Source organism: Papio anubis, chromosome 13 (assembly GCF_008728515.1).
Source record: "Papio anubis isolate 15944 chromosome 13, Panubis1.0, whole genome shotgun sequence".
Classification (NCBI taxonomy): domain Eukaryota; kingdom Metazoa; phylum Chordata; class Mammalia; order Primates; family Cercopithecidae; genus Papio; species Papio anubis.
The window spans coordinates 95,787,119-95,799,449 of NC_044988.1; the positions used below are offsets into that span (position 1 = coordinate 95,787,119).

Consider the following 12,331-nt stretch of genomic DNA (forward strand, 5'->3'; position numbering starts at 1 on the left):
ATCACCCCCTAAAGAACCCTCCACTCATTAGCCATTCTCTCCATCAACTCTTCCTGCCCCTAGCCCCTGGCAGCACCAATCCACTTTCTGTCTCTAAGGATTTTCCATTTCTAGACTTTTCATATAAACAAAATAATGTAATATGTGGTCTTTTGTGTCTATCTTATTTTACTTAGCAAACTGTTTTCAGGGTTCATCTAAGTTGCATTATGTATCAGTACATCATTCCTTTTATGACAGAATACTATTTCATCGTATGGCTATGCCACATTTTTATCAGTTGATGAACGTTTGGATTATTTCCTCGTTTTGGTAATTAAGAAAACAACATGCTGTCATGAACGTTTGAGTGCAAGTTTCTATGTAGACGCTTGTTTTCATTTCTCTTGGGTATATACCTAGGATTAGAATTGCTGGGTCATATGCTAACTCCATGTCTAACATTTTGAGGAACTTCCAGACTGTTTTCCAAAGTGGCTGCACCGTGTTACAATCCCACTAGCAGTGCAGAGAGCTCACATTCGTCCATGTCCTTGCCAACAATTGGATTGCCTGTCCTTTTAATTGTAGCTACCATAGTGGTTCTGAAGTGGTATCTCATTGTGGTTAACTGCTTTTTGTGCTTTCTCTCATTTAATGCTTACAGATAATCCTATGAGGTAGATATTATTTCTATTGTCATTTTTAGGTGGGGCTCAGAGAGTAAAAGAGTGACTTTGGAAAACCCTAGTATGTAAGTGGCAGAGCTGGGACTTGAACTCGAATCTACCTAACTCCAGAAATCCAAGTTCTTGCCTGCTGGGATCATCAGGGAGGTTGTAGAGTGGCAGGTTCTTTCAGCCAGGCCCTAAATAATGAGAACATTTCAACAAGACAGATGCGAGAGGTAGCAACACGAGCAAAGGCAGGGAGACCGGAAATGGTGGGGCACAGGTAGGAAAGACCTGTCTGAGGAAGGAGAACTAGAGTAGAGAGGGGGTACAGTATCAGGAGGCCCAGAGGGGTGCAAGGCCAACAGGGCTGGGTGGTCCACTGTGTCCCTGTGCCCCGTGAGTGGAGAGGACCACCTGGAGACTGAGGGAGATGCATTAGTCTCAGGGAACAGGTTTATGCTTTTCATTTCTTTTGCTAAAAAAATGAGACATCGGCCGGGCACGGTGGGTCAAGCCTGTAATCCCAGCACTTTGGGAGGCCGAGGCAGGCGGATCACGAGGTCAGGAGATCAAGACCATCCTGGCTAACCCAGTGAAACCCCGTCTCTACCAAAAAAAAAATACAAAAAACTAGCCGGGCGAGGTGGCAGGCGCCTGTAGTCCCAGCTACTCAGGAGGCTGAGGCAGGAGAATGGCGTAAACCTGGGAGGCGGAGCTTGCAGTGAGCTGAGATCCGGCCACCGCACTCCAGCCTGGGCGACAGAGCGAGACTCCATCTCAAAAAAAAAAAAAAAAAAAGAGACATTTCAGCTGAAAGTATAAGAAAATGTTGCAAATAAAATCAGAACCGAAAAACAATTGAGAGTTCCTGCACTCTTCACTGCATTAGTTAAATGCCTCTTCCTTTCACTTTATATTTGTAGAAAGCATCTTGGGCACACCACCTGTTAGGGAGTCCACGGATGGTTGGATAGGCTCCTTGCCTCTGCTGTGCCCACCCTGCTCTTACTGAGTTTAAGTGGCTCACAGTTGGCCGCTGTCTGGCCTGGGCCAAGTGCGTGTGTTTCCACTGTTGATGATCTAACATACCGAGAGGCCTTTGAACTTCATTCTCGTTCATCGTGTCAGCCAGATATTTCCTTTGGAATGTCTGCAGGATTTCCTGGCCGCTTTCATTGCTTTCTGTCTGCTGAGTACACCTTTGAGTTGTGGGTGGGCTCTCTTGAAACACCGGGGTGTAAACAGATTGATGAAATTGGTGGTTAGCTTGTCTTTTGAGAGTTTCTCTTTGGCAAGGAGCACTCAATTCCAACGTTGGAAAACCTCTGACGGTTGAAATGATTGACTGCACAGCTCCTCGTTAGGTGGCTTAGTTGGATAGCTGATTTACAAAGTGCTTCTCAAGTTTAAATCCAGCGGATTTTTATTTTTCACCCCATCAAATGAAGTATTTAAAATTATTTTTCTTATAAAAGCTATATATGCTCATTGCCAAAAAAGCAGAAATGCAGGGGGAAAAAAAAGAACATTAAAAATACTCATAATCTCAACTGTGCAGAGCCAAACAGTGGTTAATGCTTTGCTTTATATTTGCCTAGATCCTTTTCTATACAGATAATTGTTTTGAAAACAAAATATAGGATTGTACTTTACAAACCATGTTGTAACTTACTCTTTCTCCTGAACTTCCCATGTTAGTATGTGTATGTGTACAAAGTTGTTTCAAATGGCTGTTGAGTCTCTTATTGTGAGGATGTCCTCTAATCATTAGAAATTTATCATCACCCACTCTTGCCTTTATAAACTGAGCCTCAGTAAACATATCAATAACACTTATTCCGTCTTAACCAGGCTCCAGTTACAGAGCCCCACTTTCTGTCCCTTTAATACAACAACTTTATTTCTACCCTAGGGTCTTCACAGTAGCTGTCCCCCAGGCCCCCGGCCCCCAGATCTTTCAGGGATTAAGGGAATCCCTTAAACCAGGGAGACTGCTTACATTTAACGTCAGAGGTCGTTTTACAGTGAGCATGTCTTACAGGCCAGCCGCAGGTAGCCAGTCCCACTGTCCAGGGGACTGTTCAGGGCTTCCTGAACGCACATCATCCTCTGTGACTGCTGCACAGTGGTCCAGAATGAGACCTCTGAACTCAAGCCACAGAAAGCAATCAGAGACCTGGGCTGTGTGAGAAAAGGGTTTGTAGAGCCCTGTGTTGGTTCTGCGGCACTGGCAGCCACCATCCCAGGGACTCCCTGGGTGCTGCAGCTCCGCCTCCAGGCATCTGCATGTTGAGTTTTGATGAACTCTAGCAGTGGGGAAGGTTGGAATCAGCTGGACTTGCAGCTTTGGACATTGTCACCCACTTGGGAACACACTAACAAGCTAACTGGGAGTGAGATTATGTTGCATTGCTAGTCACATCCCTGATGGCAGCAATAGCGGCAGCTTGCCTAAAAGAAATAACAAATTATCATACTATCTTCCGTGAGGTATTTCTTTTTTGCTTTTACTTTAACCAAGTGCTGCCTGCATGCACAGGTTAAAAAATCAGAGTGCTCATAAGAAAATATAGCAGCCCCCGCCCTGTCTCCCCACCTTCACTTTTTTATTTCCCAGAAGCGTTTACTTTCCAGTTTTTAAGATTTTTTTCCCTCTAGTACTTTATCTTCATATTTCTAAATAATTTTATTATATTCCTTATTTCTTGATTATTTTCTTCTCTTATAATCTCCTCCCATTAGGCATTATCACAATTTTTGGTGGATTAATGCTCAGTGTTCACATAGATTACAATGCAGACATTGGGTACCACTGAATCAAGTAGCATATTAGGAGTGTGTGTTCTTTCTCATACAACCTTTTATTTTTTCTTGGAATTAATCAAACTTGTTTCATTCATTTGAGGAGTTGTCCAGGTGCCTATTGATTTTCACAGTACGTTCTTAAAATGTCTTTTTAAGTTTTAAATTGATTTTTTTTTTTTTTTTTTTGGTCAAATAGCCTTAGGTGCATTGTTTTCATTGTTCTAAATGCTCTAAGGCAGTTGTCACATGCCCATCCCTATTTCTTTCAAACACGAAAGTACAGTTCTAAATGCTCTTCCCTCCACATCCCCTCCTCCCCAGAGGTTGCTGCCCTGACGTCTCTTCCTTTCCCTGTCTGGGCCCGGGCGTGCTGCTGTCGCCTGGCTGCTGTGCTGTGTGAGTTCTGTTTCCTGGAGTTTATGGTTTCCTCTTTATTGATTTAATCCTCGGTTCTGCTGATGCATCCTCCAGTAGCTTCCTTAGAAAGGGCCCCTGGGAGATAAACTTTTTAAGTCCTTGCACATCGGCAAAGGTCTTTATTCTACCCTCACACTTAATCGATAGTGGGCTTAGGTGTGGAATTCCAGAGTTCCTCCGAATTTTGAAGACATTGTTTTCTTGTCTTTTAGTTTCCAGTGTTGTAGTTGCGAAGCCTGATGCAAAATGATTCCCGTTCCTTTGTATGTGACCCGTTGTTTTTCTCTACAAGTATTTAAGGTGGTTCCTTTATCCCCAGTGTGGTGGGATTCTCTGTTCTTTCGTTTTGGAGTGGGTCTTTTTCATCCACTTTGTAGAGACGCTCAGGACCTCTTTAACACAGAGGCTCCGCCCCCCTCTGTTTTTTATTTTAAAAGTTCTTTCTGAAACTTTTTGTTAGCTGGATGTTGTCTTGACCCTTCAGTTTTCATTCCTATAATTGATCTCTTCATCTTTGTACTTTACCTTCTGGAAGATTTTCTCAGCTTTCTCTTCCAGTGTTTATAATTTCTAGTCTCTTTATATTGTCCTCAAATTGTTCCTTTTTAAAAAGGTTTTCATAATACTGTCTATTCTTGTTTGGTATTTGCAGTCTATTCACCCGTCCCTCTGAGGATTTAATTACAAACTGGATTCTCTGTCCTGAGCCGGCACTGCTTCCCCCTATTCTCTGTGCTTCCTTCAAGCTCCCTTTTTTCTATTTTGGGCCCTTCTGTCATGTCTGAGCCTGTCCCCAGTGCCTGGTGACCCTTTGTTGTGGGTTGAGATTTAAGATGGAGGCACCAGCTCATGGGCTGGAGCCCTGTGGGTGGGAGGCCTGCTGGCTGGTGTGCTACACAGTGGGGCGACGAGCAGGGAGCTGGCTCAGGGATCATGGGCTGGTCCACCCTGGCACTCTCCATAGACAAAGCCCTCAGTGTCCAGTGTTCAGGGGAGGCGGCTGGAAGCAAGAAGGAGGGTAAGCACGGGTGGCGGGGAGGGGCCTGCCATTGCCATTCAGTGTGCATGCATGGTTACTCAGTTACCCTCGTTTCCACTCTGAATTGCACCTCCTCCCCCACCTCCTGCCGACCTCCAACCTCCTTCCCCACCTGCCGGTGTTCTAGAGTCCTGAGCCCGTGCTGGGTTCCTTTCTGCAGAAAATACACCTGAAACGGGGGTGGGCACCTGGGGGTCTAACCACTTTGTTTATGAACTTGTTTCAGTCCACCCAGTTCAGCCCTAAACTTGCACTTGCTCCCCCGCCCCTACCCCAGTGGTGTCTGGTGATTCTGGATCCTCGGCCTCTGCTCAGTATCAGCTCCCATGGGCCCCTTAGGCCACAACCCCTCCACTGGCTAAATCCCTTGCCTTCCGCCTTCCGCAGCGCCAGGCCTTTGTGCTGCTTCTCCCATTTCGCTCTTCATTGTGGAGGCTTCTGCACTCTCCATTTGATTGTTGGTTTAGAAGAATCCTGGCAGGAAGAGAGAGAAACCATGTGTACAGTCCGCCACTGCCTAGCCCCAGGGCCCTCCTGCTCCCCCTGAGAGGCAGCTCCTACTCCCGGGGAAGAAATGCTAGGAGAGAGGTTGTGAGAATGTGTGAGTGTGAGTGTGCAAGAGCATGTGCGTGCGTGCACGTGTGCACATGTGTATGTGAGGCCCTGTAACAGACTCTGAAGCTTCTGCAGTCAGCAGACATCGAATTGTCTTGGGAACAAGGCAGCAAACACACAAGATAACCAAAAGAGTAGGTGGCCTCCGTGCTGAAATGGCTGTGTGCCTCAGAGTGGTGATTTTGAAGGGGATTCACTCAGCTCAATGGATTAAATCCCGGAAATTTCATTTGAAAAACTTCCATGACCTTACTCGGGTAGCTGGCAGGGTATGTGGCTTTCACACTGCCCTGATTGCAGAGTGGACTCGTTCATTTATCCTTTCAACAAGGTTTGATGGAACCCATCCGTGTCAGGCATTGTGCTTGGCACAGGGGGTAAAATGGCAAGCAGAACAGGCACTGCCGTTGTCCTTGTGAAGCTTATAGTCCAGGGTGGGATAGCAGGGGGAGGGCAGATGTTCCTCATACAAATATATCATTTGTGTTTGGAAAGACCAGATTTGGTCCCAGAGATTGGCGCTGAGCCCCAGGACAACTGAGGACTTTTTGAACCCTGACGTGGCCTGACATCCCTTTAAGTCTTGGTTCGCCGGAGCAGATGCCCTCTTTTTTGGTTTAAAAACATCAGCACTGTCTTTGGAGTGCTCATGCACTAAGGCGGGCACTTCGCATGTTCGTGGTCTCCTGTGTCCCTGGCAGTGATGCCCGCAGGGAAAGGCAGCATGTCCGCTTTGCAGAGGAGGACAGGACTGGTTTAAGCTACTGGGTCTCAAGTTCAGGTCTGCCTCTGAATTCCATGCTGCTCTTGCTGCACGCAGAGCATTTGGTCCTCTACCCCACACCCCACTTCCCACAGCTTCCTGATGCTGGGACCTGGGGCTGACTGCTGAGTTTGTAAGCTTCTGCAGCGCCACCAGGAGGGCGTGGGCACCGCCAGGTAGACCCTGCCTTGAGTCAGGTATGAGGGCTCCTCTTGGCACTGTGACTTCAGCCCATAGATAGATCATTTATCTTGCAGATCATTAGCTCTCCTGACTTGGGATGGGAAGAATTTAGGTTATTAGGCACCTTTATGTGACTGGGTTGGGGAGAAGCCTCTGGGTACATCTTGTTGACGTAGGGAAGACAGGCCAGAAATACCTTCCTTGTTCCACCAGGGCCGCCTTCCCAGTGCTCTCAAGGAGCCAGGAACTCACATCTCACTCCTCATCCAGTACCTGGTCCTGTGGGTCCCTGAACCATCCAGACCTCCGGGACTGTTCCAGAGCCCTTCTCTGCCCAGCACCGCCTTCCTTGGAGGTTAGGGGAGGTTCTCTCTCTCCCTCTCTCTCTCATTCTTCCCACCTTACCTCCCTGGGCCCCTCATTATACCTTTACACACTTCCACCTCATCGCAAATGAGTTGTGGCCCAGGTCAAAGCTGGGCCTTTGGTCATCCTTTTTTAATGCTTCGCAGACAAGGACTGGGGGGCTCTAACTGCCCAAACAGTGAAACGCGGGCTCAAACAGAGGGGCCCACACTGCCAGCTTCCCCCATTACATTTTCATTTCTCACTCCGAAAAAGGACAGCTCTAGCAGTGTGGTGGGTGGGGAGAACCATCACTGGCAAGTCCTGGAGACCTTTCTAGCCTTAGGTTAGAATGCACACCACCCCTCCGCAGCATTTCCAGATAGCCAAACAAGCCCTTCTAGACTCCCTTGTCTCTTGGAAGGTTAAAGACACAGCTCCCTCTCTTCCAAGGCAGCTTGTGGCTCCACAGCCTTGGAGTGTCCTGCAGACAGTTTCTGTTTTTGAAGGTTTTTTAGAAAGTATGCATTTATTATAGAGAGACCGTGTAGGTCCCCTTATTCCCTTTGTTTAGAGCATCTTTTATTTTTACATTTTAGTGGTTCTGAAATTGGGATGCATCGTAAAACAGATGCATGTGTTTGGATATGGTACTATGCCTTTTTTGTGTGAAGGGGTGTTCCCCAAATGACTGCATCCTAGAATTGAGGAAATCCAGTAAAAAGTGCATTGGGAGACAAAAATCTTTCAAAACATGGAATCCATGCGAGAAAATGAGCATAAGGGGTCCTTGGTATGTAGGAGCTGGGACCACTGCCTTAAATCTCATGTTTCCTGAGAAACTGTATATGTGACCATTATGGGAAAAAATGCTCACAAGGCCTGACCCCCATTCCATCCTGTTTCTATCTGTGGGGGTGACATACTTGGAGCAAATAGTTCCTAAAATTATCCCCATACCATTCCTCCTTCAGCTTTCAGGTCAAATATATTTGCATCTTTATCATAAGGGCTTTTCTTTTCCTGTTGTTATATTTGCTAATTTACAATTGTTTGGTTTGAAAAACAAGGATTTTTTTTTTTCTTTTGCCTCCTGGCCTTTTGGTTTTTCTGAGGCAGCCTCAGAGAGCGTGGCTGTGGTGGGCTCCAGGAATGTCCTGGGGAGCCTGAGCCCACTGGGCTGGGGTCCTGGCTCCCGCCTCTGCCTTGAGCGTGTGACAGGCAGAGGCCATCCATGTGCCGTGGGGCCCGCGTAGAGCCTGCACTCAGTGTGCAGGATGGGGCTGAATCAGGGCAGTTCTGTGTGAAGAATGGAGGCACTTCCAGCAGTTTGTCAGGATGGGCAGGAGCTTGTCAGGTCAAGGACTGGATCCCAAAGTCTAAAGCTCAAAAGGACAACCCAGAAGGAGTCAGAAAGTGAACTGCTCAGAGACCTCCTGCAGAGTTTATCCCAAAATGGTCGCTGCTCCTCAGTCTTCCTGGATGCTCCCCTTTGCGGTGCTTGAAGGAAGGTGTGCAAGGTTGATTCATACTCTCACAGGGAGGCTGAGTCGGAAAGCAGACCAAGCCCTGACCAGCGATTCACAGAGCAGTCTGGAAAGAAACAGGAAGAAAGCACCACCTTCTTCTAGCCTTCTCCTCCTCCTCTCCATCTCCTTTGCACTCTCTCCCACAAAGCCTGGTCTTTCATGTCAATATCCCCCAGCCCAGCCCCAGTCTAGGTCACAGGGGCTTCGATACTCAGATCAAGTCTGGCTGGCGTCATTCTCAGACACTTCCTAGTAAAGAATTTCTACAGCTACAGATGAGAAAATGACTTCTTATTGAGACTAGAAACAGGGAACCCAGTGAGTCTTGTTTTGTTTTTCTATATCCCAATCCAGTTTCTGACCTTGAACACCACTCTCAGGCTGGTACCGAGAGGACGCAGGGTGGAGTGAAATGTCTCCGGCCTCCCTCCCACTCAGTCCCGAGGAGAATCCCATTGACTGAAGCACCCAGCTGGCCCCAGGGCCCTAGAGCAGGAGGCTGTGTCACCCTCTCCACAGGCAGCGCCCCCACAGGTGGCTCATCACACCCACTGGGCTCCTTTCTTCACCCTGCACCATCCCCCCCACCGCCCCCAAGTAAGTGGTAAAAGCCACTTAATGTGCTGACTTAGCCAATCCCTTTTTGGTCCATTACGACAAAAGTTGCTCTTTTCTCATTAGAGCCATTTCTGTCAGGGTGTCTTTAATCAATGGCTTCCCCAGGGACAGTATTTTTAGAAGTTGTATTTTTCACACTCTCCCTTTTCCCCTTTTGGAAAATCTCATCCCAGTGCCTAGTGAAATGAACTAATGAGATGCCGGGAGATCCCAGGCTGGTGTTAATTGGAACAGGCACGAAAGAAGTGGCCCACGCACACCTTCGGTTCCTTCCTGCCTTACCTGCGATCCTTTTCTCTGTCTTTCCGGTGTAGGTTGCACAGACAGCAGATGGTGTGGATGCTGACCTCTGGAAAGACGGCTTATTTAAATCCAAGGTTACCAGATACCTGTGTTTCACAAGATCATTTTCCAAAGAAAATGTAAGTCTAGTTGTAGTTTCCATTTGCTGAGTGAGCACAAGTAATTTACATTCCTGTTTGGAATTTCCTCATTTTGTTGTTGTTGTGGTTTATTTTCATTGCCATATTAATTTATCTGTGGTTTTAGTGAACTGGGTAGAATCGGCAGCCAGCACTGTGTTTCATTTATTAACAGTATTATTAACCACGTACCCAAGTGTACCGTGAATTCCATTCAATTGTGTTCTCAAAAGGAAACCAGGAAACTTCTCTCCCAGCTCTCATTTGCCCACCTTTCCTCCAAGCAACAAATCACAGGATAGTGCGGCAGTGAGAATTCTCCGGTGGAGCGGGATTTAACGCTGGCCAGCAAAGGCAGCCTGGCTCAGGGAGGGTCCCTGTGACCCCACCCCATCCACAGACATCATGCCTTTGCTTCCACAGCGACGTTTCCTCTCTGAGTCTCTGTGTGACATATTGCATTTCATTATTTTTGTAGGTAAGTATCCACTCATGCAGATTTCTCTTACTATGGTTTTTTTTTTTTTTTTTAAAGTACTTGCACCTGTAAATTAGGAAACTTTAAAGACACCTACTAAGGTTTTTTTGTTTGTTTGTTTGTTTGTTTTTTAACATCTAATAAGGTATTTTAATAGATGGCTTAGAAAAAAAGGAAATAGTTTTGGTGAGTATCTACTCTGTACAAGGCCTGCCCTGGGCACCTCATTCTGTCCCCAGATAATCTCTACAAGTGGAAGTTCCTTTCCATTGAAGAAACCAAGATCCAAGAGGTGACGTGCTTGTTCGAGGTTACTTCTCTTCCCCAGCCCCAAATAGGGAGGAGTTGGGATTTTCATTTTCAGGGCTAACATTTTATTTTTGGCCACATGTTATTGTCTCTTTGTCATGTAAATTTTATTTTGGGGAATATTTTTATTGATTTATTTATATAAATTATATTATAAAAGTAGTATTTATTTGCAGTTAAAAAAAAAAAAACTGAACCCAGACAAAAAACATACTCATTCAACAGCATGAAAGGGGGAAAGCGTTAGTCCTCCTCTCTGCCACCTGGCCCCGCAGGCCCAGGGTCCCATCACAGGGTCCTTGCGTGTCCCCTTGGTGTTTTCTGAATGTCGACCATCATGTGGCTCTCCAGCTTGTACTCTTTTCTGCCACCTATTCCTGTTTGTGGTTAATTCTTGGGTAGGAGAATTATTGTGAACAGGACTGGGAGAAAAGTCGTTGCTTTATTTTTTTCCCCTAATCACAAGAGCAATATATGCTCGTCGTAAAGTACGGAGTTTATAATGGAGTCAGGGAAGATCTTGACACAAAAGTCTGGAAGTCTTTTCAGTTCAGGCTTTTGAGTGTATTTTAAATACCAGGAAGGTGGCAGGGCTAAAGAGCGGACAAGGGCACTGCGAGCTTATAATGAGTCCCTGCAGGTCCCCCAGCTCACTGAGCAGCCTGAGGCACCCAGGAGAGGGCTGAAGGCTGAGTAGAGGCTTCAGTTAAAAATGAATAGAGGCTGAAGAGGCCTCAGTTAAAACTGGCCTGAGGACAGCCATGATCTCTGTGATCATTTTTTTGTTTTTGTTTTCATTGCATGAAATCAAAAACACTATGGGGTATTGGTACCTGGGCTAGCAGAGTCCCTGCATCCCTTGGAGTAGGGACAGTGACAGGTCTGAATGTGACAAAGAGAAGTCACTGGGGCTTGTTAGCATTGAGTGTCATGGGTAAGTGTATTAAGGAAAACCCATTGATTTTGTCAACATGTGTTGAACATTAAAAAGATTTTTCTTGGGTGTGATGAAGGGATGTAAGAAGAGGACAAGGGCAGTGTGAAAAGCCTCTATCTCGCTTTTGAAGCAGTTTAGGAGATAGGTGCATGGTGCATACTGTTTTTGGAAAAAGAGTGAATGGATCCAATAGTGGGATCCAAACGATCGAGTTCCAGCAGTTGGCAGGGGCCCACCTGCCAGCTCAGGAGTGGAGGAGGAATCGGAATATTTTAATCTGTTACAGCCAGTCTGTGCTGGCCCTGTAGTCCAAACCAAGACTTTGCAGAGCATCATTTTTTACAGCTGTAAAGGAGGGATGTGGGATCTCAAGACTGGACAGATTCTTAATTAGGTGACTTGAGACTCCCAATGTAGGAGTTTTGGGAGACTCCTTTGGAACCTAAATTCCTTTCCCCCAATAATGCTATTAATACAGAAACCTGGCTTTGGAGTGACATTGCTTCCTGGGGAAGGATCGAGATTAATTGCACTTTTCATGCCCTGTACTTTCTGCATTACCTGTAATAATAATGTACATAGATTAGGTAGGGAGGATATTAAACAGAAGGATTTATGAACATTTGAATATTAAGTTGGTTATCTGTGGCTACCTTAAATGCAAGGTTGTCAAAAATAATTACAGTATACTAGCAAATACTGGCTACCAGAGACAATATAAATACCCTGAGTCAGTGCATATTGGGCTTTTGGCATGAATCATTTGCTCAACAAGGATTGGGAATACGTTCTTCATATTTATGAGGAGGAAATGAAAGAGAGCACAGATGGGGGAGGGGAGAGGAACAGGCAAAATTAATGGTGTCGCAGACCCACTGTATTAAACCCAGTACAGTGGCAGCCCCGTGTAAGGAGCGACCACACTTGGGCTGTGGGGAGCTCTGACAGTGCAGCCTCCCATTTTGTATGCATGCAAGGTTTTTTTATGCTTTGTTTTTAATGGCCACACCACTGATGTTCAGGTTTTATGATCAGGGACATTTGTAGAGTGTGTGGAGGGTGAGGTCACTAAGTGGTTTGCAGTTGACTTCTGTAAAACCCAACTTGTCAAGTAGAAGACATTTGAGAAGGATATTGATGAATGCCCATCCATCTGCGGGGCAGGAAAACATGCCTAGTTGTTAATTTCTCAATGCAGAAAGCAGTGATGACATGGAA

At 46.1% G+C, this 12,331-nt stretch overlaps 1 protein-coding gene across 9 annotated transcripts in view; it reads left to right on the forward strand.

The window, feature by feature from the left end:
• The window catches only part of MVB12B (multivesicular body subunit 12B), a 179,706-nt gene that overhangs the window by 44,955 nt on the left and 122,420 nt on the right, over positions 1-12,331 (forward strand). For all 9 annotated transcript variants that reach the window (XM_003911940.2, XM_009189167.3, XM_021927648.2 and 6 more), the window contains one exon: positions 9,282-9,389. In XM_003911940.2, coding sequence (XP_003911989.1) covers positions 9,282-9,389 — 108 coding nt within the window. The remainder of the gene's footprint in view (positions 1-9,281; positions 9,390-12,331) is intronic.